Source organism: Glandiceps talaboti, chromosome 20 (genome assembly GCF_964340395.1).
Source record: "Glandiceps talaboti chromosome 20, keGlaTala1.1, whole genome shotgun sequence".
Taxonomy (NCBI): domain Eukaryota; kingdom Metazoa; phylum Hemichordata; class Enteropneusta; family Spengelidae; genus Glandiceps; species Glandiceps talaboti.
In genome coordinates, this window is record NC_135568.1 from 5,414,986 (window position 1) to 5,441,908 (window position 26,923).

The following is a 26,923-nucleotide window of genomic DNA, read 5'->3' on the forward strand; positions in this document are numbered from 1 at the left end:
GCAGTTTTATTCAGTATCGTAAAATAGTATATATACACAGATTACAAAACTCAGGCCTGTGTTCTCTTTTCCATGCACAAAATAACTTTAAACATTTGGAAATATTGGCAAGATATTCTATTAAAAGTTACACAGTGGTATTCTCCACAAAATGGAATACCATAACGTACTTGTGAATGACTCAGCCCGATTTCCATTTGTACACTACGACATAGGGCCCGGAACTAGTGGGATGTGGTACTGTTAGAAATGTGTCTTGTCATATTATACACCAGAATACACGAATTACATCTCAAAATGTATTACCCTGAACACTTACAATGGAATTAATTTTGCACCATCAGCAATGTTAAAGGGTAAACTGGTTTTGTTGATTGTTCGAATTGACTACCTATCTGTAAAACATATACAGAAAGTGCATTTGAATTAACTTTCAAAGTGGTTTGTTTTTCCACTTTCCTGTTGCATGACGTCATTGTATTATTCTCCATATTCAATAACGACCGTGACAACCCCGGCATTGGTTCAATGTTCTCATGTAAGATGGATTCGATGGTGTTATTATTTACTTAAAATAATCACGTCACTGAATCACGTGTACTGACAAAGTATTCTATGACATCATCTAACAATACGTCATCAAAACATGTAAAGACTGAAGATAATTAATTGGAAGGTACGTATGGTTATACTCCAAATGAAATTAATTATGCATATATAATAAAACGATATTAATATTAGCATATTTAATATATATTTTTATATAAATATAATGTGACTAACGAGGTAGTTCATTTAGATTATTAAATATTGGATGACTATCTGGTTTACTGGAGGGTACCATCTGTGGTAACCAGTGAAAATCACTCTTTACAAAAGAGCTGGGTGTCAGAACGATTTGAGATAGTCATCATAAATATATCAATACCGATAAAAAAATATGCTTAGGTCAAATAAAAAAATGTACGTTTCCGATAACATGACATCAGAAAATAAGGTAGGTAGGTCTGTATTTTGTTTTCTTTTTTCTTTTAAATTTTTAAAAATTACTTCAAGATACTCATCGGTCACACATCGTCGCAAACCACGGCCTGTTTTACGGCAACGTTCTTATGAGCCTCCCACTTATTTCGAAATGTAGTGGTAGAAATAATAACTCTGGTTTGCGAGAATGCGGTCACAATACTTCATTGAGACTTTGATGGGATGCAAAGACAGAAAATGAAGACAATTATAGTTGAGTAGACGAACACGTTATGCAGACTGCACTGTTAGTCTAAAAAGATCAGGCTTCTCTCTGGAATACGATTTTTTTAAATTAACCACAGATGAGGCAAAGGCATGAAGATGTACACGGAAATAGAAGTAAACTGTTGCCATTTTACCCTTTTTCATGAAAACAAAATATGTTAGGGGTTGAGGGCTTAAACTAGGACCAGCTGTGTTATCGGAAACACACTATGTTTTATTTGGCCTTATTGAAATTGTTAAAGCTAAAATGAATATTCTAAGTGCAATTTCTACTTAGCCCACATTATTCAATTACCAATTCGTTTTCTAATTTGTCCTTAAATAACCTACAGCCTGTCAAAAAACGCAGGCACCTATTTCACACTATTGTACAACATTAAACACTTTATCTTGATCAGAAAAAATTGCATTGTTATGAAAATGGTATGAATGGAAAGACCATACCATTTGTTTATTAAAAATGAATTGCTTGTTATACACATAAGCTGCAAAAGTCCACTGTTTATGCAAATATCAACACTTACTATGCAAATAAGCTGCAACACAAACAGGTTCTTTGAAATCAAGTACACACGTTATGCAAAATGTGCTGGAATTCCAACTTGTTATGCATTATTACGCTAAAATTCAATTTCGCAAATAAGTTATTTAACATGTCTGAAATCATATTTCCATATATTATATATGTCTAAAACGTTAAGGTGCAAAACATATATTTCAAAGATCTAACTTTACACTTTTGGTATTAGTGATGGATTATGAATAATCATATAAATTAGTCTTGGGAAAAATAACCAGTTATAAGTAATAAAATATTAAAAATAAACTTGTTAAATTGATTTATAAATTCTACCACTGGAGAAAGATTATTAATATTTTATTGATATCTGGAAATATAAAATAAGTCTTAAAACTCGGATATATAAGAATAATATGTACAAAGGTGTATGAAAGGAAATCTCAATTTGCATATCTAAAGAGCCTGTGTAAATTTCAGCTGCATGTTAATGTTCGAATGCCACCATATTGTACTGAGGTAATATTTAGTATAATAGTTTTGTTTTTAAATATCACTTTTTATCTCGTCATCTTATATATGCCTGAAAAGAAAAGAAAAAGATGAGAATTGTTACTTTTTGTTGTTATACACAGAAGAATGCACTACTGGGACTAATTTGCTAGAAAATAAGAAAGGGCTTAAATCACTCAACACTACCATCAGAAAGCTTATTCCTGGCCCTGGGGTTCACCATCTTATTTTTCAACTACAATTTCCTTTTTCAGATCGAGTGAACACAAACTTTGGCGGCCATTTCAGATCCTGTATTTGTTCAATATTTGTATCGATATCATTTTGACCTCTAAATCATAAATTTCCATGGTGATCCCTGATTATTTTCTTGGTTTGATTGGGAATAAAAAAGTTGCACAAAGTATATAAAACAATCTTGAGGCACATACAACCAATTTCTAAAATATGTACATTGAACAATCATCACACAAAACCTAACTGGTTTAATTTTTTGGGCTTTGTTAATCTAAAATTCAAAAGTTCTTTATAATATGCTCTAATTCCATTTTTATAACTAGATAAATTGTACATTTACTTGTGGCAGTTATATGATGTTATTCGTTTGCACTTTCAAGGGTATCTGTGGTGCGATGATGATTTAAAGAATGGACTATCTACTGGCATGATTAGTGACTCTTCATTGTCGTTTTAGCATAAACGCCTGTAGTAGTTAACTATTTCGTAAAACCCAAACAACATACAGTAAAAGAGAAACTGATTGGTTGAAATGAAATGGTGCTATATGACGTAAGATTACCTTATTGGTTGAAATGAAATGAGATTACATTAAGTCATAATATTTGAAAATACCAACTTAGGATGTGAATACTCTACATAAGCAAGGAAGTATGGTCATTTAAATGATAGCATATGAGAATAAACAGCTTTGTGAGATGTTGTCAAAGCAGTGGAATTTTCGAAATAGCCCTACAAACGTTGTGCTATAACTGGTATCAATGAAGGAAAACAGTTAGCAAGGAATATGGACATCTTACATGTTGAAATCTATCTATTCTGCCAGTGGACTTACTGATCTTTTATCACATATAGGCCCCGAGTGTCCTTGCCTACAGAGACAGGTGTTCGGTCTGATGCATCTCCCACCATACATGCACCTCTGTTTGCAAATTGCTGTAGGGGAAACGAGATAGTGGTATTTAGTTATAATCAGGGGCTAGTGAATGTTGACGAACTTGACAACACACTCAATATGGCCAAAGGAGTGTATAGGGGAGTATTGTAACACACGAATCATTTTTCTTTTTGTGTATCAACAAAGTTCCAAAATTCACAAAACAAAACAAACTGCGCAGTGAACGTATTTGCCAAAGAATACAATAACGGTTTTACATACACTTTCTTTTAATTGCATTTTGTACGTTGCTGCAATGCTGCTGGTGATGTCGTTTAGTGCAGCCACAACTGAAAGTATACATATCTTTTTGCTGCAGTTTGTGTACATTGTTAATATACAATACAAATATTCACTATGATATATATATATATATATATATATATATATATATATATATATATATATATATATATATATATATATATATATATATATATATATATATATATATATATATATATTTACAACCAAGAAAGAGTTCCAGTACTACCAAAACTATTACGCTCTGCCACTGCGGTATAGAGCACTGTCTTAGCAGATTGATACTCACCGAGTTATATATATATATATATCATACTAACCCCTTTTCGTGTATACATCAGATTTCAAATAAGAATGCAATGGCAATACCACTGACAACACAATGTATGCAATTCGAATAATAATTGAGGGTAATTACTAGACCTATAATATCTAGATTTGGCCTACAAGTTCTTCAACATTCGGTACAATCGGCGAATTGAACACCTCAAAGGTAAATATGTGACGTACGTGTTTGACAGTTGAAACCACCATATCCCTCTGGACATTCACAAACATTTGGTTGGATACAAACTCCTCCATTTCGACACCCAGACACACAAATCGCTGAAAGATATAATTATTATATAAATTATGTCTCCTGTTGAATCAGATAAACTTATAGGACAATGAAAAGCTTCGACGAATTATGTTTATTCAGAAAATATTAATTGCTATTTTAGCAAAATGTTACTGTATGATTATTACATTCCGAAGAGTAAGCTTTTATGTAATTTAGTTCCAAGAGTGATTGGAAAGAAAAAGTCTTTAGGAGAAACATAGTAGTATGTGATAGTCATGTAAAAATATCCATGTACCCTGAAAGCACATTAAAGTGCTCATATGGATGAGGATTGGGTATTTAGTTCAGATTTTTAGTTTATAAAACAATTTTATCATGGCTTCCTACTTCAAAAATCAATGTGAAACAACATATGTCAAGTCCTTGTTTGCCACTCAATAAATGGCATAAAATCAATAAATGTGTAAAATGTTTGTTATTGTACGTACAATAAAAAACATTTTACATATTTGTTAGCTTTATGCAATGTATTGAGTTACAAACACATAGTTTGTTAATGTTGTTTCACAATGATTTTTCAAATAGGCAGCCATAATAAAGTTATTTTATATTTATAAATTATAAATTAAAAATAAATACCAAATCCTCATCCATGTGGCTACATCAAAGCGTAATGCTGAGAACGTTATTGTACTTGTATAACATATTCTAGTTAAAAACATGCAAATCTCCCAATTTGCCATTATTCCCTTGAAATATTTTCTCAAAATAAGTCTTTGTGTCTTACCCCTATGACACTTAGATCCTCTGTAACCAGATGGGCAGGAACATAGATTAGGCTGGACGCATCGACCACCATTCTGACACATAGGTTCGCATCGTACTATGAAAGATAACATTGAAATAGTGATATAAACTTGTACAAGTTGAGTCGATTTTACATTGAGATATTATTCTCTTACAGTTTGTTATTCACTAGCCTGAGGTAAACACCTGTCAAATATGGCCCTTGAAAGACAAACGTGTTTGTCGTGAGTATGTTGTATTTTCCAGACAAATGAAGAAAACATAATTGGGAATAATGTAATTATCCATAATTTGAGTAAAAATAAAATAATTGCCAATACGACTACTTTGACCACTACAAGCACAATACAACAGAACTAATGACGTAGACACGCGTTGTAGTGACGTAGAACTGTCGGTTTAATACCTATGCAACTACGTCATCTATGTGTTCCCAAGTAGTTATTTGTCCTACTTGATATCTACAACAGGTTACCATTTGGCGTACCTCTTTCACAATGTCTCCCATAGTAACCATCTGGACAGGTACACATATTCAGCCTTGAGCATGTTCCACCATTTTGACAGGGAGGTGAACATATACCTATACATAGTAAATATCAGATTAATTCAAAATGTAAATGTTTGTCATATACATCACATTTTTCCTTTGTATGAACAATAAGATGGACAGGGGCGTCGAAGTACAATAAGCAAATGCAGAAAAATCGGTCCAATAGTAAGTGGTCCAGCATAAACACTGGTAACTGCAGAGTACTTTTATATTCAGTGTGTTTTTAGGATCTGTATTTTCTTAATAAACATGTCAACTTATCATTTAAATTAGCCAAAAAAAAACATACAAAAACGCAATACCAAAGAAACTTGACAATTGTTTTGAAAATCACGGTTTTGGACACGGAAAATCATGTTTAGTGTTGATTCTTACCCTTTTCACATCTTTGTCCGAAAAAGCCATGAAAACACATACACTCATTTGGTCGAATACACAGGCCACCATTTTGACAATACGGTGCACATATTGCTGATAAAAAAGGTAAAATAATGAGTTATAATTAAGTATGGAAAAAATTGTGTTCTATTAAATAGTCATTTGAGAAATTATAAACTCATATGCCCACACTTCCTATTCCATTGCCCACTAACGTTGTAGAATAATTAACTATACTTACCCGTAGAGCAAGTTGGTCCAGACCAGCCGGGCTGGCATCGGCATACGTCAGGTGAAGAACAGACGCCACCATTTTCGCAATATTTATTACAGGTCACTAAAACGACAAAAACAGTGACTCAGAGAATTTGTCATAAACTATTCAGTTCGTAAACGTACTTATTTAGTTATGTCTTCGTGTAAGTATACTATGAAACTCAAGACATCTTGTCCCATACAATGATCATATGTTGATGGTGCAACTTTGACAGACAGACAGACAGACAGACAGACAGACATACGGACGGACGGACGGACAGACAGACAGACAGACAGACAGACAGACAGACAGACAAACAAACAAACAAACAAACAGAGACATAACATGTACATACGCTGCTTAAAATGGAAGATATGATGAAATCTTCACATAATATCCATAAATACAGCATTAAACTACTGAGTACTCACTTGTCTCGCATCTTGGGCCAAGATAACCATATTTACAAGCACATGTGTTCCTCGCATAACATTCGCCGCTATTTTGACATGGTGGGTCACAGAGAGCTGCCGAAGAAAATAACAATTTTAATAACTTATAAAGATGACTGATATCGCCCAGTCACAAGTATATTTGTCCACTGAACAACTTTGTCATACATAGGGAAAATGTACCTATAAATTGTATCTCACCAGTTACAAAGCCATTAACGTTTAGTCTAAAATTCATTTTATACTCAGTCCTGATAACAAATGCATTGTGCAGTGCGCACTGACAGACATACCAAGTATTTTTCAATGGATAGGACAACATTTGTGTAGTTGCCTCTTGTGAGCACCATCTGGAAATATGTTACAGGCCTGCCAAAGGTAAACTACTGTCCAGATGAGAAGCAAATGGTTGCAAGTTTCTAATGAATTACTGAAATATAATGTTGGCATAAATTAGTTGGTAAATGTATTGGATTTCATACCTTTTGGTTTTGGTCAAAATCCTCTGACACCTGATCATTTGATATATGATTAGGTATTATTCCTCAAAGGTTTTCTTCGTTTTAGCCCAGAAAAATATGAGTGACATATGGGGCATTGCCACTACTAGTCGCTAGATGAGTAGTGACAAACCCAATTAGGTCACGAATATTTTCCGACTGAATGAGGAAAAATATTGGGGAACAATACGTATACCTCCTAAAGCGTTTATGGAAAGTCAGGAAAAATAGTGCCGATTTGGAACGTTTTGGCTCATATTTTGAGCACCGCAGAAGCGGTGACGTAGACAAAGGTTGTCGTGATGTACAGGATATGATTCGTTTGAGACAAGAAAAGGGGTATGTCATGGTGAATAAGATTATACCTGTCTCGCAGTGTTCCCCACTGTATCCATCCGCGCATCGGCAAATATTTGGTTCGATACAACGACCACCATTCTGACAATCTGGACGACATAAAGCTGAAAGTAGGGAAACAGCAACAGTTACACCGACATACACAAAATGATTATTCATCATTTGGAAAGTGAAATTTGAGTCATTAAATTTACCAAAGTTCAATATTTCTAGTTCGAATGTGTTCGGAAAATTTCTATTTCTGGGTATGGTATGATATTTAAATTAAAGAGTCTGACTTTGATTACATTTGATTATATATGCTGTTTTTATTTCCTAGTAGAATGTGTTTGTATTGTGTTTACTAACATTACTTTATGTTCCTAAGTGATGCTATCTCGAAGAAAGCACCATAGTATGTGTATTTCAAGAAAGCGAATCTTACCAATATGGCAGCCAAAGCCAACATAACCGGGACTACATTTACATACATCCGGTTCTGCGCAATAGGAATGACGTGGACATGGTCTGTGACACATTTCTAGGGAATAAATAGAAATATCAGATAATTGTCACACAAAAACAACAACAATTACATGACACAGAAGACTCGGCGCTTCTTGGGTAAAATCTTGCAACAAAGAGCATTTCTATTGGGAGGTCAACATCTCCAGACCAAACAATTCTGGTGGCCTGAGCTCATAGATAGAGATCTTCTAAAGGAGAAATACGTTATTAATTTCGAATTTTATAAATTGGCTTGGCAGTGAAATTATGGGATGGCAGTTTAAAACAAAACACACTTGTAATTTGATGAATACAATGACTCACTCACTGTTGATAACTTGTTTGTAGGGTGCTTTAAGAAGCTAAGTCATACACCGGAACGCCATAGTTTTGGAAAGTCGTCAATTTGCATAATTTATGCATGATGAATGCATATATAATCTCTCAGATTTATACAACCTTAGATATACAAAATCTCGTTGATGACACATAAACTACTCTGTGACCAAAATGCACATTTTGATGTAAATTCCTCTTGAAATAATTTCTGCGTAAAAAACAAGGTTCTAAATTTGAAAAATGAAGATCGTGAAAAAATATCTATTAACACACCTGTGCAGACGATACCATCACCCATCATGCCTTGTGGACACGAATCACAAGAAACAACGCCCTCATTTATTGAACACTCTACGCCAGAGTAGCAGGGATTCGGATCACATGTTGCTAGCAATGGAGTCTCACAAAATTGACCTAAAAAAATAGAATTAATACTAAGAAGTTAGGTAACAATATCTGTCTACCTAAAAACAGGACTTAATACAACACCCCTGAGAGCCAATGTGTGATTTGAGTGAATCATAATATGGATAACAGTATCGCAGTGGTAAAACGTGGAGGTTGTTACTCCTCACGCTATACCATGGACAATCCATGCGATAATTAATGGGTGTATTAGTGAGGAACATCCATGATGCGACCAATCAGTAGAGTTATGATCTTCAGATCAAAAGTTCTCACCAATAGCCAGACCTCAGAAATAACCGAAGCGCATTCTCCCATAATTATCAGTAGACATTTAGATATGACTTACAGTCTCACTGAACATTATTGTGAAAGTGTAAGAGATGTCTTACCTGTATGAGTAGACGGACACTCGCACTCAAAGGTGTCGAACAGATTTCTGCAGTCGCCATGGATACAAGGATAAGGATCTGACGCACAGCTATTCATGAATATCTCACACTTGTTACCAATGTAGTCCTGAGGACAGGCACAGTAACTATCACCGCTGCCTATTTCTGACAACTCATCTAAAATCGCACAGGTACCACCATTCTCACAATCACAGACTTCTACTGTTACCTACAAATTGACCAGTGGACAAAATAATTGACATACAAGGTTCAGAGTGCAGTATTGAAGTCTGACGTCATATATTCTGATTAGCCGCATCTCAGGTCACTAAACAACTGACTAGCATCGCGGCTTTTCTTGCTGCATGATGTTTGGGGTCCTAAGATTGCACTGGGTTTTAGAAATGCCTGTAAATGTATGATATAATACAGTGTGGACATCCTGACCCCCAACATGTGTAATTATGACAAACTACAAATTCTAGCTGAGCGTACTTCTAACAAAGATGATTTTGAAAATTCTATTGAATCAATTCCATAGAATTTATAGAGTTGACGAAAACAAAACTAGGATATGACTGTCAGGAAATGAGTGGCCCTCTACGGTCACAGACAACATTTTCTGATCAAACGGGGGCCTGGTAAACCTAGTGTAGATAAACAGAAACGTCAATGTGTTCTGTGACGAGCATAAACATTGGCCAATCTTGTTAACTTCAATTCATTTGACAAATTCAGTACTACTAGGACAGAGAGCTCCATCGGCAACATTATGAATTTGGGTAACCTAGACTACATTTGGGTTTCTTTCCACTGTGGTATTTATAGTTGACACCTTGAATTTAGAGCTGGGAAATGTAACCATCTAGTCAATGTTTTTATGAGAAAGAACTTACCAAGAGACTCATTTCGACAGAACTTCCACATTCATCAGTTACTTCAACCACGATGTTCTTCTCTCCAGTTGTTTCTGGTGTCCATATCAGTAGACCTGATGACGTCATAGCCATGCCGGGATTACTGTCTACCAGACTGAAAGTCAAGTATGATCCCTCTGGATCTAGAGCAGCGAACTGGTGACTAATTTCCGTACCAACGAATGTCGTCATAAGTTGACTGGGACCCAGACTTTCGTAAAGAGGCGGCAAATTATCTGAAAAGAGTAAGACATTTTGTTGCTGAAGTTCACTTTACTGCATGGTTTGCTCAATTTTCTCGGGTTGACTGCAAAACGAAGATATGAATCCTGTATCTTTTTACAATATTGACTAGCGATATCGAATGTGAATGTTCTTAATTTTGTATGTATGTATGTATGTATGTATGTATGTATGTATGTATGTATGTATGTATGTATGTATGTATGTATGCCTGTATGTATGTATGTATGTATGTATGTATGTATGTATGTATGTATGTATGTATGTATGTATGTATGCCTGTATGTATGTATGTATGTATGTATGTATGTATGTATGTATGTATGTATGTATGTATGTATGTATGTATGTATGTATGCCTGTATGTATGTATGTATGTATGTATGTATGTATGTATGTATGTATGTATGTATGTATGTATGTATGTATGTATGTATGTGTATGTATGTATGTATGTATGTATGTATGTATGTATGTATGTATGTATGTATGTATGTATGTATGTATGTATGTATGTATGTATGTATGTATGTGTGTGTAAGTATGTATGTATGTATGTATGTATGTATGTATGTATGTATGTATGTATGTATGTATGTATGTATGTATGTATAGGGTGGGTGGATGGATATATGTATGTGTGTGTGTGTGTGTGTGTGTGTGTGTGTGTGTGTGTGTGTGTGTGTGCGTTAGCGCGTACGTCACGCGCACGCACGCATGTATATACATGCATCTAGTCGGTCTGTTTGTACATGTGTTTGTACACGTCTTAGTTTGTTTGTTTGTTGTTTGACATCTCGCCAGAAGAGCACATCGGTGGTACTAATGTACAGTGATATGGAATAAACTTACCAACCTTTGTTGATGGACCAGGCTAGACGATTAATCCCGGGATTACACTCACGACAGAGTGGATTCATCAAATCGCGTTCACCACTTGCGAAACACTTCCCTTTAATAAAGCATGTATTCTCCTGAGACAAAAAAGTAAACAAATGCCATATAAACAATTCTCTCAAACATAAACTTTGTTGTACAAATTAAACATTGTATCGATTGTTGTAAAATGTCATCTTTATTGTCATCTTAGACACACAAGTCTCGCCCTACCAAATTATAGTAACGCCACTGTAAAGTCATATTTTATTGCAAAAATCACGTTTATATATAAACATATATGCCTCGTCCAATACAATTTGTGGTTACTTTAAAATATAACATTCCCTAATAAACGTCCAATAAAATGCACATTCATTTTACGACTCACGTGCCCATGCCAATCAAATTTATACTCACTTTAAACTCACATAAACCCGTCCAGTCACACTTTTGACACAGCGAATCAAAGACCGTAAGGACGACTGTATTACTGGGTTCAAAACCATCAAAGGATACCTAAAGAAAATAAACCATATTCGTGAACCTTTAATGTATAATTGTACAAGTAAGACAGACCAAATTATTATGCTTTGAAACAGTAGTACGGTATTAGTTTGTCACATTTGTGGTTCAGTGCTATATTCCCTCACAAATCCAAACGTAGACAAATTGTATCTCTACAGTCTACAAACGCAAAGACACCACAGTTACTTCAGTGATTATTGCTGATTGATAAAATCATTTTAAAATCATGTCTTTGATATTAACTATACATGTACAGTATCTGACATTTAAACTTTCAATTAATGTGATCACAAAATTGGCTGTGACATGTGCAATGGGGTACTCCCGACATATGTAGCCATTTCTAGGTAGTCATATCCGTATCCATTTCGTCATTACGTTAACCAGTGCGCATGCGTTGGTTTTTTTTTTATCTTTCTTATAATGATTTGCCGTATGTGCAGCAATTTGGAGCATTTAAAAAAAAAAAACTTTTGGAAATAAATTAACTTTCGAAAAGTGCGCCATCTATGTTAAACCAATGTTAACAATTATTGAAGACGTATCATTTTATATGAATCTTATTGTTCAGACAATCCGATTATTTATTTTGTAGCATATACCGTTTACAAATGAAAGCTATCTCTCTCTTTATGGTTCAGTATTGTCAGCATTTTATCAAACTGTGGTAAAATACGAAAATGACCAGACATTGTTTTCGTGACTGCGCCTCTTCACGAACTTCACTTAATACTATAATCGTTTACTAAGTAATGAATTTAAATTACGTACCTGGATTTGCCATTTAAACAATCCATCTTCTGGGTTCCTATCTTCGCCTGACAAGCTACTAGGAATCGCTGGTAGTTCACAGAGAACAGTTCTTTTGTTGATGAAAACTGCAGATTTTAATGTAGGTGGGGCTGTTGTTTCAGTAAGTTCGTTAGACAACTGTGAACGAACAATATCAAATTTCAATTTAGAGCTTAAAGAATATAAATAGGGGTATACCTAACATTTTCTTGAGAAATGGATTAGTAATATGAATTTGCAATACAGCACTTGTAATGTTCTTACATGCAGAACCTTCTGTGCATTTGCACGCCAGACTGTAATTTCAAGTTCACGCCCTCAACGTTAATACATGGGGTGTTGTTTACTTACAGAAAGTGGAGTTATGATACACATAAAGTTATCACGATCCTTGAATCGACGGCCAGAGACACGAATCTTGCTGCAATTTTGAAAGCGAGTGTCGCATACCCCATTGTTTTCTAAATTCACAATCTTTGGCGCCTGTGCTACAGACAAATAGAAAGGGAAAAACTGATTCATTTACAAGCGACAGACAATTATAACGTAACGTTAGTTTCCCCCCAGTTTCTTCAGTTCTGTTATGTAGAAAAGGGGCATGTTATGATCTTGTGTATAAAAAAGTTCTCATCTCACTCCTATGTGTTTATTACCTTTAGGTGATTATGAATGAATATTCATGAATCATGAATAATGAATATTCATGATCATGAATATTCAGTGTGCAACTACTAAATATGTATGTCTGCTAAGTCCCATCATGCAACGGTGGTCTAGTGTGAGAGCAACAGAAGTGAAATAGAGTTTCAAGTTGGTGTATCTCGGTATTCGCGCCAAAATTTACGTGATGTGAAATCAAGAAATGACTCTCCAGAACCCAAAAAGTTTATGAAAACACAGTTTTTCCTCTTTAAAATTAGTCTGCATTGCGTTCAAGATTTGCATCCATGTATTGACTACTCTTGGAACAAAAGAAACATTATCGGTTACATATTGAGAGGTTACTTATAAGTTACGCACATTTGAATTTCAGTTTACAGTCAGGTAATTTGAACCCAGAAGAACAAAAACATCCGGTTGGAGTGCAGATTCCATTGGAACTACAGTCGTTGGGACAAATCAGACTATCAACAATATTCTTAGCTTTTGTTCTTCCTTCGTCATCTTGTTCCCATAGCGACGCATCCTGGACAATAGCAGCCTCACACTGGTTCTCAATTAAGGCTTCCGATGGCTCTAACCAGAAGAAATCGTCAGTGAGCTGGAGGTCTGTGACGCACATTTCAATCGCATCATCGAGTTTAGCACCAAGCAGTGAACGACACACTAAAGCAGATGTAGTGTTCAATAACTTTCCCTCGCAAATTTCCCTCGCTTGTTTTTCCGTTATTCCGCTTGGTGTTGGCCACTTTCTTACCAGTGGTGAAAAGTCAACGACAGGGTGTGGGTAATGGTACACATAATCAGTTCTGTCAACATAATTTCCACTGTCGATACTGAACACTGGGGCCGGTAATAACTCAAACCTTTCCCGAGTCTCCACAACAGGCTGGATGTTTTTGAAATACTTCGCCCTCTCTCTAAACCTAATGTCTCTGACGTTTCTCCTCTTCCTCCCGCCGAAAATATTATTTGCATAAAGTGACGTCATATCCCTTGAAGGTAATACTTTGGGTCTTCTAATGTTGCTAAACTTATTACATTGTTGATGCAAATTAAATCGATCAAGTGTCCTTAATGTGGTCTTCTGTTTAACCTTTGAACTTGCTCCACAATTACATAGTGGCACCGTTGGTCTGTACACTTTGACTACTGGGTCGTTACTAAAAAGCCCGCCATCTGGCAACCTGTTGAAAAATGTAAATCATGCAACAATAATGTAATGCTGTATTTCATATTTTGAAACTTGGTTACCAGAGTGGGTGTATGGATCGACGGATGGCGGAGGGGGGTTAGGTCGGCAGGTAGATAGATATGTGACAGGTAGGTAGACAGATGGATGGATAGATGAACAGACGGACGGTCGTACAGACAGTCCGACAGACCGACAGACCGACAGACAGACAGACAGACAGACAGACAGACAGACAGACAGACAGACATACAGTATGGCTATGGCTAGGTAGATGGAGAGAGAGAGAGAGAGAGAGAGAGAGAGAGAGAGAGAGAGAGAGAGAGAGAGAGAGAGAGAGAGACGGAAAGCATATGTGTGCGTATGTGAGAGAGAAACGGAAAGCATGAGGAGAGAGAGAGAGAGAGAGAGAGAGAGAGAGAGAGAGAGAGAGAGAGAGAGAGACGGAAAGCATATGTGTGCGTGTGTGTGAGAGAAACGGAAAGCATATGAGAGAGAGAGAGAGAGAGAGAGAGAGAGAGAGAGAGAGAGAGAGAGAGAGAGAGTGAGAGAGAGAGAGAGAGAGAGAGAGAGAGAGAGAGAGAGAGAGAGAGAGAGAGAGAGAATATATGTGTGCAAAAGGCACCATTTGAGTTCATATAATTTACCTCCACTGTTCGGCGAATTCGTTGGCCTGTCCTTGTTTCAATGGAATAGTGAGAATGTTACCATCTCTGTCAAGGAAGTCATTATCAGGGTCACCATCAAATGACCCACACAGTCCAATTGTACGATTGAAGTCGACAGAGGGCGCTTGTATGGTGATACTCATTCCCCAGTCTGCAATGTCTGCTCGAACGAATGTCCCCGATGGAAATTCGATCTGAAACATGAAATGTCCACTATTAGGACCGATGTCGTGGCTTACTTGGTTAAAGCCCCTTTGTTATGTACTTTCTCTACATAAACATTTTTTGCAACCAGAATTGTCAACTCCTTTTCCCACAAGGCAAGCCATTGGGCCTGTCTTTTAATAAAAGAAAAAAAAGCGCCTGTCAGGTAAATAGGAGATCCTGCGTTCGAGTCCCAGCGGTGCCCGAGAGGAAACTCATACTATTTTGGATCAAGTATAGAATCGCAGTGTATAACTTGGCTGTGATGCCAGACCCATCATATAATTCTTTATGCCGACAAAGAGAGTTTATGATAATTCTTTGTCATTTATTTTTCATTTCACTTACTGTTATTTTGTCACCTTCTCTGTTCTCATTTATTTTAACTCCCTCTACCAATGGAAACATGCCCAGAACTTTCACCTCAGGGGAAGTCTCCAGAAAATTTCCATTACACATATCCACGGAAATGACGTTGTTGTTTTCCCTAACAGCGAATCCGCAGTTGCATGAAACCGGATATGACGTACCACCACACGGCCAGAGCTTGTTGTGAACCTGAAATGTGTTGGATAGAATTATGGGTTGTTATAACTGGTTTGGGGGAATACGGTAGAAATTGTAAATTAGGAAATTTATGAATAGTTACCTCGAAATCTCGAATAGTGCTCTTATAAAGTAGAAATGTGCCTGTTTTGTAGTAGTCGTATTTCCTGCACAGATAGAGAAAGAAAATACGTGATAGATTGAACGAAATTTGAAGTGTTGGGAACGTACAATCTTATCACCATGGTCAATGTTTATTAAACAGAACTAGCTAGCATTGCTGAATCTGGCTTATTCTCATGATAAGAACCTAGTGTCGTCAACTCTTCACCAGCCACTGGTTCAAGGCAAACATAAATTCAATCTTGAAGTTCAAGGTATCTATATCCAACTTAATTGTTCATAGAACGAGGAACATCTAAGTCAACACTTTGGTACTGAAATGTTATTACCTATTCGTAAAGATAACGCGTTCCATCTTTGAGTTGTGAAGCTATATAGTTAGTGCACTGAAGTGGTTTTATACGGATTTGTTTAGGTCTCAATGATAGGTGATATGTCTGTTCCTATGCAGGCATGCATACTTACAAGGAAAATACTACATGCTAACACGCAGCTCATTAGAAAGCGTTATGCTAGAGCCCTTGAGAATAAACTATAACAACCCCTCATCGGAAATACTGCACATATATCAGAAGTAATGTGTCGTTTGCCCCGACCTTGAACCAAATCGGTTCGTGCACTGCGACACAACAGTGTGTGCAAGACCGAATTTATTGCCAAAGAGCTTGGGCGTCACCCGTCAGAACTAATCACGTATAGCAGGGAAGAAACTGGACAGATTACCGCAAACTAGATGACCCCAATTTGCATATAAGTTGTTCAGCGCATTAAAGGTCCATACACACGACTCGAGTGGTGTACGCTTTCAAGGGTTCCTAATGCAGTTTCTTGCCAAAAAGTCTCTTCGGACATCTATAGATTCAACCTCTAAAAGATTTTTTACATGCAATTTTGTCGACAAATTACCTAAATCACGTCAAAGTAAATTTACTGCTCTGTCGTATAGTATAACAGTTAAAAACTGAAAACAAATGTTGGGGTACTGTACCTGCCGTCAAAGGTGATAAAATGTGGATCAGTGAATGAGTAGCACTGTGCTGTTGGTATATCTTTCACCGTTACCTACACAAGGAAACATAAATGTCATGAGTACAAACGTCTGTATTTCTCTCCCCGGTGGTTCTTTAAAAATGACATGTACGAGATGAATTTTTGACATAATCTCGCTCTGAAAAAAACCCTCGTGTTTTAACTACTAGCAATCGACACTAGAAATTTAGATCTGAGCCGAAATTCTTTGAACTACGTTGATGAACGATTGGTCATTGAAAGCATGTTAAAAGTTGAAGAATTTAATGCACACTTACTTTTCAGTCACCAATATTTTCATTTAGCTATGCTTTGGAGATTTAGTAAGACCAAAAGGCCATATAAATTTAAATAGAAATTTAAAAAACACCATACCGCAATGTCTGAAGGGTCGTATCCATCCCATAACTTATTATCATCTTCAATTTCATCTGTTACTATGGTAATCTTCCTATCGCCATCATTTGTAAAATCTGTCACTGCTGTCACCAAAATCGTTTCAATCCCACATTGCCCTGCGTTGCATGGCTTGGGGATGAACGTTATCAAACACTTTGAGAGTACGATATCGTCACCTCGATGGATACCATCTGCAATGCAGAACGAAAGACACAATATGTGAGAAAACGAGAATAATTTTTCATAAAAATGTTGGTATATTTTGAACCTTCGGAATAGCAGTACTGGTATGTATTCACAAGTATAACATTAAGTTACGTTTTACTAAACTCATCTTGATATGATATATACAATACAAGCTTATGTTTGTGAAAATAAACTTCCACCTCGGTATGCCATACATGTTAGTTGATAAGAATGCAATTCAACTTTTGGACATGGATATATCAAATGCCCTTACTCTAGTTCTAGGTAGCCGATTACAGAAAGTGAATCTGTGCATACAGAATAAGGCGAGAACCCAAAGCCAAAAGTAAGATTCACACTGGTTGTGGGTTGACTATAAAAACACAATGGGAAATACATCAATTGTTCGTATTGTTAATCATCATGTAATAATACAGTCGACACAATTGCATATGCGCAGACCATGTAGTAGATGGCTTCACATCAACCTATATTGATTATGGTCACATATGGTTGCGGTGACCGATTTTCAGCTGTCACATTTTCGAATTTATGAGAAGTATTTTGGAAGTAAACTTACCAGCGTCAATTGTTTTCAAGTTCACGTTAACTGTACAAAAGTCTTGTGTAGAGTTTTGGCAAATTATTGGTATCGTTGTCTTCAAAGTCACTATGTGAAAAGGGCCACCTTCGGCGAGGTTGAGAGTTGACGGAACAACCTGAATGAAAATATTGCGACAACATATGGTCATGTGAATATGGTTTCACTCAGACTGTCATGCACTGATACATAAAACATGTGGAATATTGTCAAAAGATGGTCATGATTTAACATACCGTACTATGTTACTAAGATAACATGACAAAAGGGAACATAACAGAAATTTAAAACACGACACGACACGACACGACACGACACAACACAACACTACACTACACAACACAACACAACACAACACAACACAACACAACACAACACAATAATGTAACACAACTTTTGCCTTATACCTTTTGCAAACTCTCTATTGCCTATGTATCATTTTATTTATTTGTTGACGTAATAAATGTCATATAAAGTGCATATTTAAAATCAAGATGTAACGTCACAAAAAAGGTTTGCATATATTATTGGAAAGTGTACTTTAAATAATTTCAATTTTAGTACTCACCTTTATTCCAACGAAGAAAGGCCTCGATTTGACACCTCGATCTTTCAGATGTTTGCTCTCCTTGTAGTAAGACTGCACCTGACAACTAACCTGACAAAAGTAGAAAGGAATAAAAACTCTGTGAAGCAAATACTTTTGCATTTTGTCAGTGCCCTGTGGCACATGCATTTAACGTTCTCTTTGTCTTGCGCCTGATCACCTGATGTTCATTGAAGTCTTTGGGTGAAAATGAGATTTTGTCCCTTTATTCATGTATTATAGCGGAGCAGATGATGTACGAGCGCCACCAACGACCACAGTCTCTTTATGTCGAAGTTGGAAATCGTCTGATGCGATGTCACCTGGACGCTAGATAGAAGACTGGGTATTGGGATTTAAATGTGACCACACATTTTAAGCTTGATATAAAAACAACTCTGGTTGTCTACTACTGTTTCAAGTTTTTCGAATGAAAATTCATCTGTGTTATGTTGAGTTTGCACCAAACGTAAATTTGAAAATAATACGTGACATTGTTGCCTGCATGCATTTTGCAGTCTTTTTCAACAGAGTGACCCGTTTAAAATCTTTATTACGTTACCAACGTTACCAAGGTCTACTATAAGGTGAAACCTGGCCGGCTATTATGAACATAGTCCCTCTTAGGGTGGGGAAGAATGCATAGCAAATTTCGCTTGAAGCCTTGACCGCTGGCATATTCGTGACATTGATAGCAGTGAATACAAATAAATATAAGCACTGTTCGCATTGATAGAAACCACTAAACGCCAAAATAATATTATTCTTACCCATTTGCCCATTACGATTTTATCTTTAATCTCCATCCGGGCGACAGTTTTCGTTGTATCCACGGAGAACAGCTCTGTTTTATCATGTCGGTCTTCGTGCTGTATTTGAAGAAGACAATTTCTAAGTTAATAGTTAGGCCTAAGAGATATATTGTGTGCATGGTTATGTCGGAATTACGATTGAATGGAAGGTCGTTTAGGGGCGAGATTAACAGTTCAGTGTAGTAGAATAAACTAAATTCTTTTAGTTAGACCTCAGACACCCCACCCACCCCCTTAAAATTGAAAATTGTTTCAAACAGCACAATTAATTTCTGATCAGTATATGGTAGTATGTAGTGCTATGAATACAAAGCCAGTATGCAGGGGAAAAGGAACTCTTTTATTGGCATTTTAATGTATTTTAGGGCCATACATTTCATAAAGCGAAAACTGTTCCATTTCTTGATTTGACATTTTTCAAAGAAATATTTGTATTTGGAAGTACAACACAGATTCTGTTAAAAGTAAAATTGATTTTGTAGGATGTTCAAACACCCCCACCCCACCCAAACCTAAAATAATTTACATTATCAATTGAATTATCAACTGATAAAGCATTCAATATAATATCATTCCGCATCACAACAAAGAAGTACCGATGGCTAGATTGACGCAGGCAGAACATTCTCGCCGTAAAAGAGGCTAGCTGTTTTACGCCGTAAAAGAGGCTGTTTCACGACGATGCAGGCAGAAGTACTGTAAAAGAGGCCATGGTTTACGACCATGCAGGCAAACTACAAACTTGTATTGCCTGCGTTTTCAAATTTGACGCTCTTTGTTTTTCGACGATTTTGTTTCTGCCTAACTATGTATCATAATATAATTCTAGATAAACAAAAACTGTGAACAATTGCTGAAGTGAAATGCTTGCATCAAGTTTGGAATATCAAAAATGTAGCAGACTCCCTATAACGAACACTGTAAGAGTGACGCACATTCTGTAATAGTAAACAGGAAATTCCCAAGATAATGATGTGTTGTAAATTTCATTCTTTTTAACAAATGTACCAATAAAAACAACCGTATATGACCAATCCATGTATGTATGTATGTATGTATGTATGTATGTATGTATGTATGTATGTATGTATGTATGTATGTATGTATGTATGTATGTATGTATGTATGTATGTATGTATGTATGTGTGTGTGTGTGTGTCTGTCTGTCTGTACGTCTGTACGTCTGTACGTACGTACGTATGTATGTATGTATGTATGTATGTATGTATGTATGTATGTATGTATGTATGTATGTGTGTGTGTATGCATGCATGTATGTATGTATGTATGTATGTATGTATGTATGTATGTATGTATGTATGTATGTATGTATGTATGTATGTATGTGCCTGTGCTGTGCTATACATTCCTGCAACAGAGATTACATGTGTAAAATGTATAGTTAGTTATCTGATAATATTGGACCGTACGGTACCTTATACCATGTAACAGTATAGCCAAGTTCCAAAGTCGAATTGGAAGTAGGAGGCAAGAACGCACATTCAAGGTACGGTTTATGATCCACAACGTTTGGATAAAGGACAACATCGTAAACTGGACTTGGATATGCATCTGTTCAGAGAAAGAAGGAGGGATGAATTGCCAGGGATAATTGTAACTTGACAATCGGGTGCTTGGGTCAACAACGTTGATACAATGTGTATTAACTGGACATTAATATTTTATTATAACATAAAGTAGGACTCGATGACATATGCACCATCATATCAATAAAGATGCAATCTCCTGCGTGGCACCTTTTGAAGATGTCAAAATGACTTCCAATATGACCTTACAGGGCAAAGGTCAAGGCCATCAAAAGTACGCTCTAGCGAGACATGCCTAACCATCTAGGCAAGGCTCCTTTAAAATATAACGCTGTTATAATAGGAAAATAGGCATATTTTGAAATGAAACAAAACAAACCACTGGTTTAAAAGAAAAACTTCAAAATCTCCCGTCATCACTGCATATTTGTTCATCAAAGGTAAGTGGTTGCAACGATCAACTTTAGATTAAATTGACAAATTCATGCACCAAGACTCAAGTCATTACAGAGAGGAGACTTGCTAATGATGCATCACCACCCCTCCCCATATCTACAGACTGAGTTTTCCACCGCCATCCCGTTATCCCCAATACCCTGAAATTTTGTAATACTTAGAAACAGAAAAGACACAAGCAAGAAAGTCAAGTCCATAACAGTATCATTACGTTTCTTTCTGAGGATCAAAACAAATTGTTTGTTACATACCTCGACATGGTTGAAATCCATCTACGGAGTACTCTTCTGGTCCACATGGCACCCGAGACTCTAAGTTTGAAATTAGAACACATCAACTGTCAATGGACATATAATGAAATAAAGCACATTTTTCTCACACCATGTCTTTAATTTACAAGAATGTGTTTCCTAGGGAATGCAATATTTAAAGTGAATGGTCGAGAATTGTGTCAGTGGTCTTACGAAAAAAAGATCCTAGGAATGGAACGTAAATTACCGGGGAGGGGTGATTCCAAGGTGTCGCTATGAAAAAGCGACCCCCCCCCCCAATATATGGTTAAAACATTTAAGACTCTCCCGTGAGACCTGGCCCAAAATTCTGTGACTCCCGCACCAACAATAATCATTTTCAAGGTCACCTTCTCATATATCAGCACTGTTTAGTCTCCACATAGCCATGCTATTGAATAAAGATGTTATCCATGGGATGGATGATTGTCAACGGTCATACTTATTTTTGTAAGACTTTTTCTATAGTTTTCATATTTTTAATATTTGCTTATGCCGTGTAACAGGGGTGTATTTAACTTCTAAGTTACAGAGTGGCTGGTAATATAAAAGAAAACATGCGGTGATAGGTAAGAGTGAGTGGAGCGATCGAGTGGATGTTGGGTGTGGGAGAAGGTTTTCCCCTTCCTGCCACTGCACGGGACTAGTTTTGGGAAATTCAGGGACTAAAAATGTGCTTTCTGTTGCTATTACTATCTCTGATCAAATCAAATCTGAATTTAGAAAAATAACATAGAGAAAAATATTCTCACTGTATACTTTCGTATGCCATACCATTCCGAAATACCTATTACTAACTAGTATTAACAGATACTGGATTCAAGAGGTAAGTCAGATCAGTAAGCTCTTTTGTCACCACCACTACTACAAAAACGTTCACCATTTTGTAAAGACTCGTTTATCATCAGAATCATCCTCCTTATAAATCAAGTACTTTTTCTATTTGTCTCCCTTTATCTCCTCATTGACAAGTACTTCACAATCACACTATACTCCATTCTCACGTGACTGATCCCGTCATCGTCATAATAATCCAGTTTCGACTGTTCATTTAATTTGACCACCCAAATTTGGTGTACGAATACATGGCTCAAAGAATATTGACCCTCCCCAAAACACAGGCATGAACAATTATGACCTCCCCCCCCCCATTCTTTCATCTTGGTGATTTACGTCTTGTCCCCTACAATTAACTTTGGTGATAGCACTGTAACCCAAATTTTGGTGTACGAATACATGGCCCAAAGAATATTGACCCTTCCTCAAAACACAGGCATGAACAATTATGACAACCCCCCCCCCCCCCATTCCTTCCTCTTGGTGATTTGCGTCCTGTCCCCTTGAATTAACTTTGGTCATAGCACTGTAACCCCACTAGAGCTACAAGACATCATGGCCCCTTTGGCGAATGAAATGGTTTGTATACACTCCAAAGAGTTCGGAAGTGTGAAGGCCCATTGCACTATAAAAATTATAGTTTCGTGCCAGAATTAAAACGCATGCACTTTGAGCAAAGTGTGGGAAAGCGCTATATTACACCTCAGTATTAGTTCATTGAAGCTCATTAAATTGGCTTAACATTAACGATTGGGCATTATCTGAATTGAGGAGTTTATTTCGTAAAACTCAAAATATGTGTTAGAATAACATTACAAATGGTCTCTACTGTTCCCAATGTTTTATCTTTGGCTTGAAGAGACACTGTAATTCTTATGAACATCATTAGGCGTGACGAACTGAGAAAATAGGGCACGTGGTCACATTGCGATGTATATGTGACCGGGAGTTATTCTCCATAAAGTTTACTAAGTCAACATTTGGACTGATGGTTTAATAATTTCTTAAAATATTACCTTCTGCACAATACGCCATATGACAGACTTGTGGAGGTCGGAGAAAGTAGACAAGATAGTCTCCGCAATTCTTAACACGAATGCCCAACTTCAGTATACAACAAGTAGTTGGTGTTTTCGGATGAGAATTTCTCTGAAGTGCAGCACACGCTGTTACTCGTTTCGTCTCCCCGACAACTGGCAGTTCTGTCCCTTCTAAATTTAACCATATAGGCGCTTGAGTGGTACAGTGTTCAGTCTGAAAAACAACAGAACGTTTGTCACTTTAAGGATATAGTAGTGATATATTTACATTTTTTCCATCGTTATTTCAGTTTCGATTTCGTGAGAAAAGTATCCTGTAAGCACATTACTAAGCACGTTTAATAATTACAAGTTAACGGTATTTATACCCCACGCAAGCCAAGATAAACGCCTTCGAACGTTGAAATATGTGACGGTGTAATTTATACCCAGGTCGCACTGCGTCACGAAAACGCGCGTTTGCATAATTGGTTCTGTCTTGCTAATTATGAGCCCAAACATCAAAATCATCATATTTTTCACGATTTATGCTTGCGGAAGTATGATTATATTATTCCTCAATATTTTTCATTGTTCGGCTGGTGGTTTTGTCATTACTCGTCTTTCGACTCGGGGTGACAAGACCCTTAGGTCACTTGATTTTCCGTGGCTGAACGAAAAATGCATACTATTATTTAAATGTTAGTATTCCGACATGTTTTTCTTCGCTCTAACAAGGAAATACGAAGGACTTAAGGGGTCTTGTCGCTACTAATCGCGCGCACGTGCGTGCGTGCGTGTCATTACAGGAATGTCTTAGTGCGCGTGTGCTTACGCTCTGTGTTAGTATAGTACGTTTGTGCACAATCATGTAAATCTTTTGGCGGCTTTTTTGTAACATTATTTTCCAACCACATGCCTTGTTCAGTTTAATACAAACTTTATGGTCATTGTGAAATATCGGAAGAATTGTGATGTAAAAATAACGAGAACTAATCAGTTACATGTTATTTCTTGTTCGTCGTAATCTTCATTAATACATTGTGTAAACATTAATACAAGCAGGTTGAACTGTTCGAACAAATATATGGGTTTATACCCTGGTTATGTGTCACAAGTCGCGCCTACATGGTTGGTACTGTAGTGTTCGAACATTAAAACGTTAATAATCGCTATTTTTTGCGCATTTTCGTATGCTTGATGAGGTATGATATGTTTCCGAGTAGTCATTTAAGCGGAAAATAGTCGTGTCGTGCAGTCTCTCCTTTTCACGCGCATATAAATATGTCATTAATAAAAAAATGTACAAACACACAGGGCTCGAAATTCAAACACACACAATCCAAAATATCGCAATAATGAATACCGTGTCACGTCTTGAGTAAGAACTGAACATATGCTGAAATAAAAATGAACTGATAAATAAAGATCTCTAAAATGCCGCCCAGAGTAGTGAAAGTTTGTTCACCTTAGTGTTAATGAACTCATATACTCGTCCGAGCCATCATTACTTTTTCGTTATTGATGCGTAAAGTGACGGTTACTGCATTTTATTCTCTCCCAAAAGGCCCTAAATTTTGAGGATCGTGACTTCTTGGCGACTGTTATAAACGAACATAATACTGATTTCAAGCCATTAGAATGATCCTGTACATGGAAGTTACATTACAAACATTTTAAAGGATGATCTCTTGACCAGGCGAGCGGAAATGACGTGGAGGGGTCAAAAGTCGCAAAATTTATATCCAACTTCGTACAGTAATTTACAATAATTATGATAGACAGAAGCCTGACTGTCTGCCTGACTTTAGCGGCTGGAATTAGAAACTGGTATTTACTGTTTTATCAAATGTATACGTTTCCCGCCATCTACTTGCAGAAAGTAGGCCAGGACGCCGACAGCGAAGACTCTAAAGTTACACTACGAATATCAACATTCGTCTACGATTTTGACATGTGAAAAAAATGTATACAATCGGGACCATGACCTGATGGTCTACTTCGATGTTTTTATTTTGTTAAAAGGGCCAGAGGTAGGACAAAAAAAAATACCCAAAGCCGTAATTATTAATTATCAATTACTAACAAAGAATAATATTATCTAAACTTCAGCGCAACTTTCCAAATTTAATCCGTTCATTTGGTTCGTTTAACAATGTTTTCATTATGACTCTGTGAAGAGTTGTATTTTGCCAATTCACAGTTTAAGTGCAGCCCTGCTGTTAATTTAATACAAAATGTGTTGCATAGACTTATTTCATCAAAAAAAAAGGTTGATAAGATTTCGTGGGTTATTTTCTCAGCGGTTGTCTTTTAGCAATATAGATTACACCGACCTGCCCAAAGACACAGAAAAGTTAAAGTTCATTTCTATTAATCTACCTTCTACGTGAGAATACAGTCTGTATTCGATATAGCTAATTCTGATTTTACTTTTTAATTCTTAAAAGTTCATATCATAACTTATTTGGAAATAGTTTGAAACTGATCGGCTCAATAAAATGTGTAACTTTCAAAACATATTTAAAAAAATAATTTTCATATTAAATATCAATGCTAACTTTTAACACAATCATGTCTCCATATTTCATTTTCATTTCCTGCTATTAAAAAACAAGCAAATCAAAATGAGAAAGTTGGCCTCGTTTTCTTCTGATTTCCGAACATGTCGACCAAAAAAGTACGACAGCTGATAGTATGGGCTTTTACTCTACTCTGTGAAAACAAAACGCTGTTGTATTTAACACAGAAAGAAAATATTTGGAATAGACTCAAGTGGTGGTAAAAACAAATCGTACTCTTGTCCAATTATCACAGTTTTACCCACATTCAAGATGACTGTTGTCTGTCCTCGTGCCAGGAGGACAAAACTACAACCTGGTACAGGATAGTCTGTATCAACCCCGGAGAGTAAACGAACAAGACCTTACCACTGCCCTGTCCACGTTCCTACACCGTAATGTAAACACAATATGTCACTACATAGTTTATTAACCCCAGTCTGTAGTATACGAACAAGAACTTCTACTTACCTCTTGACACTCCGTAGGTATTACAGCCGGTTTACCAAAGATTTTGAACCTGTACCACCCACGGTTTAAGTCAATGTCACAAATATAATCGTCCTTTGTTCTTGCCTTTGACGTCACTCTTCTGAAAGCGTTGTCAATAACTTGATGCCCTTCATCTGTACATGGATCTAA

The 26,923-nt window shown here is 36.5% G+C and overlaps 1 protein-coding gene across 1 annotated transcript; it reads right to left on the minus strand.

Annotated features, from left to right (window-relative positions):
- Window positions 1-4: 4 nt before the first annotated feature.
- Window positions 5-26,923, minus strand: LOC144451001 (von Willebrand factor D and EGF domain-containing protein-like; the record flags this gene model as incomplete). The annotated part of the gene is made up of 30 exons (XM_078141760.1): window positions 5-2,351; window positions 3,354-3,454; window positions 4,230-4,325; window positions 5,069-5,164; window positions 5,576-5,671; window positions 6,017-6,112; window positions 6,261-6,356; window positions 6,710-6,805; window positions 7,596-7,691; window positions 8,012-8,107; window positions 8,686-8,826; window positions 9,210-9,438; window positions 10,106-10,362; window positions 11,226-11,343; window positions 11,666-11,764; window positions 12,545-12,703; window positions 12,917-13,053; window positions 13,586-14,412; window positions 15,065-15,279; window positions 15,638-15,847; window positions 15,939-16,002; window positions 16,947-17,020; window positions 17,363-17,577; window positions 18,153-18,291; window positions 18,742-18,831; window positions 19,530-19,628; window positions 21,007-21,143; window positions 21,826-21,885; window positions 23,718-23,955; window positions 26,753-26,923. Coding segments are annotated over 30 exons (4,563 nt in total), but the record flags the coding sequence as incomplete, so codon positions are not given.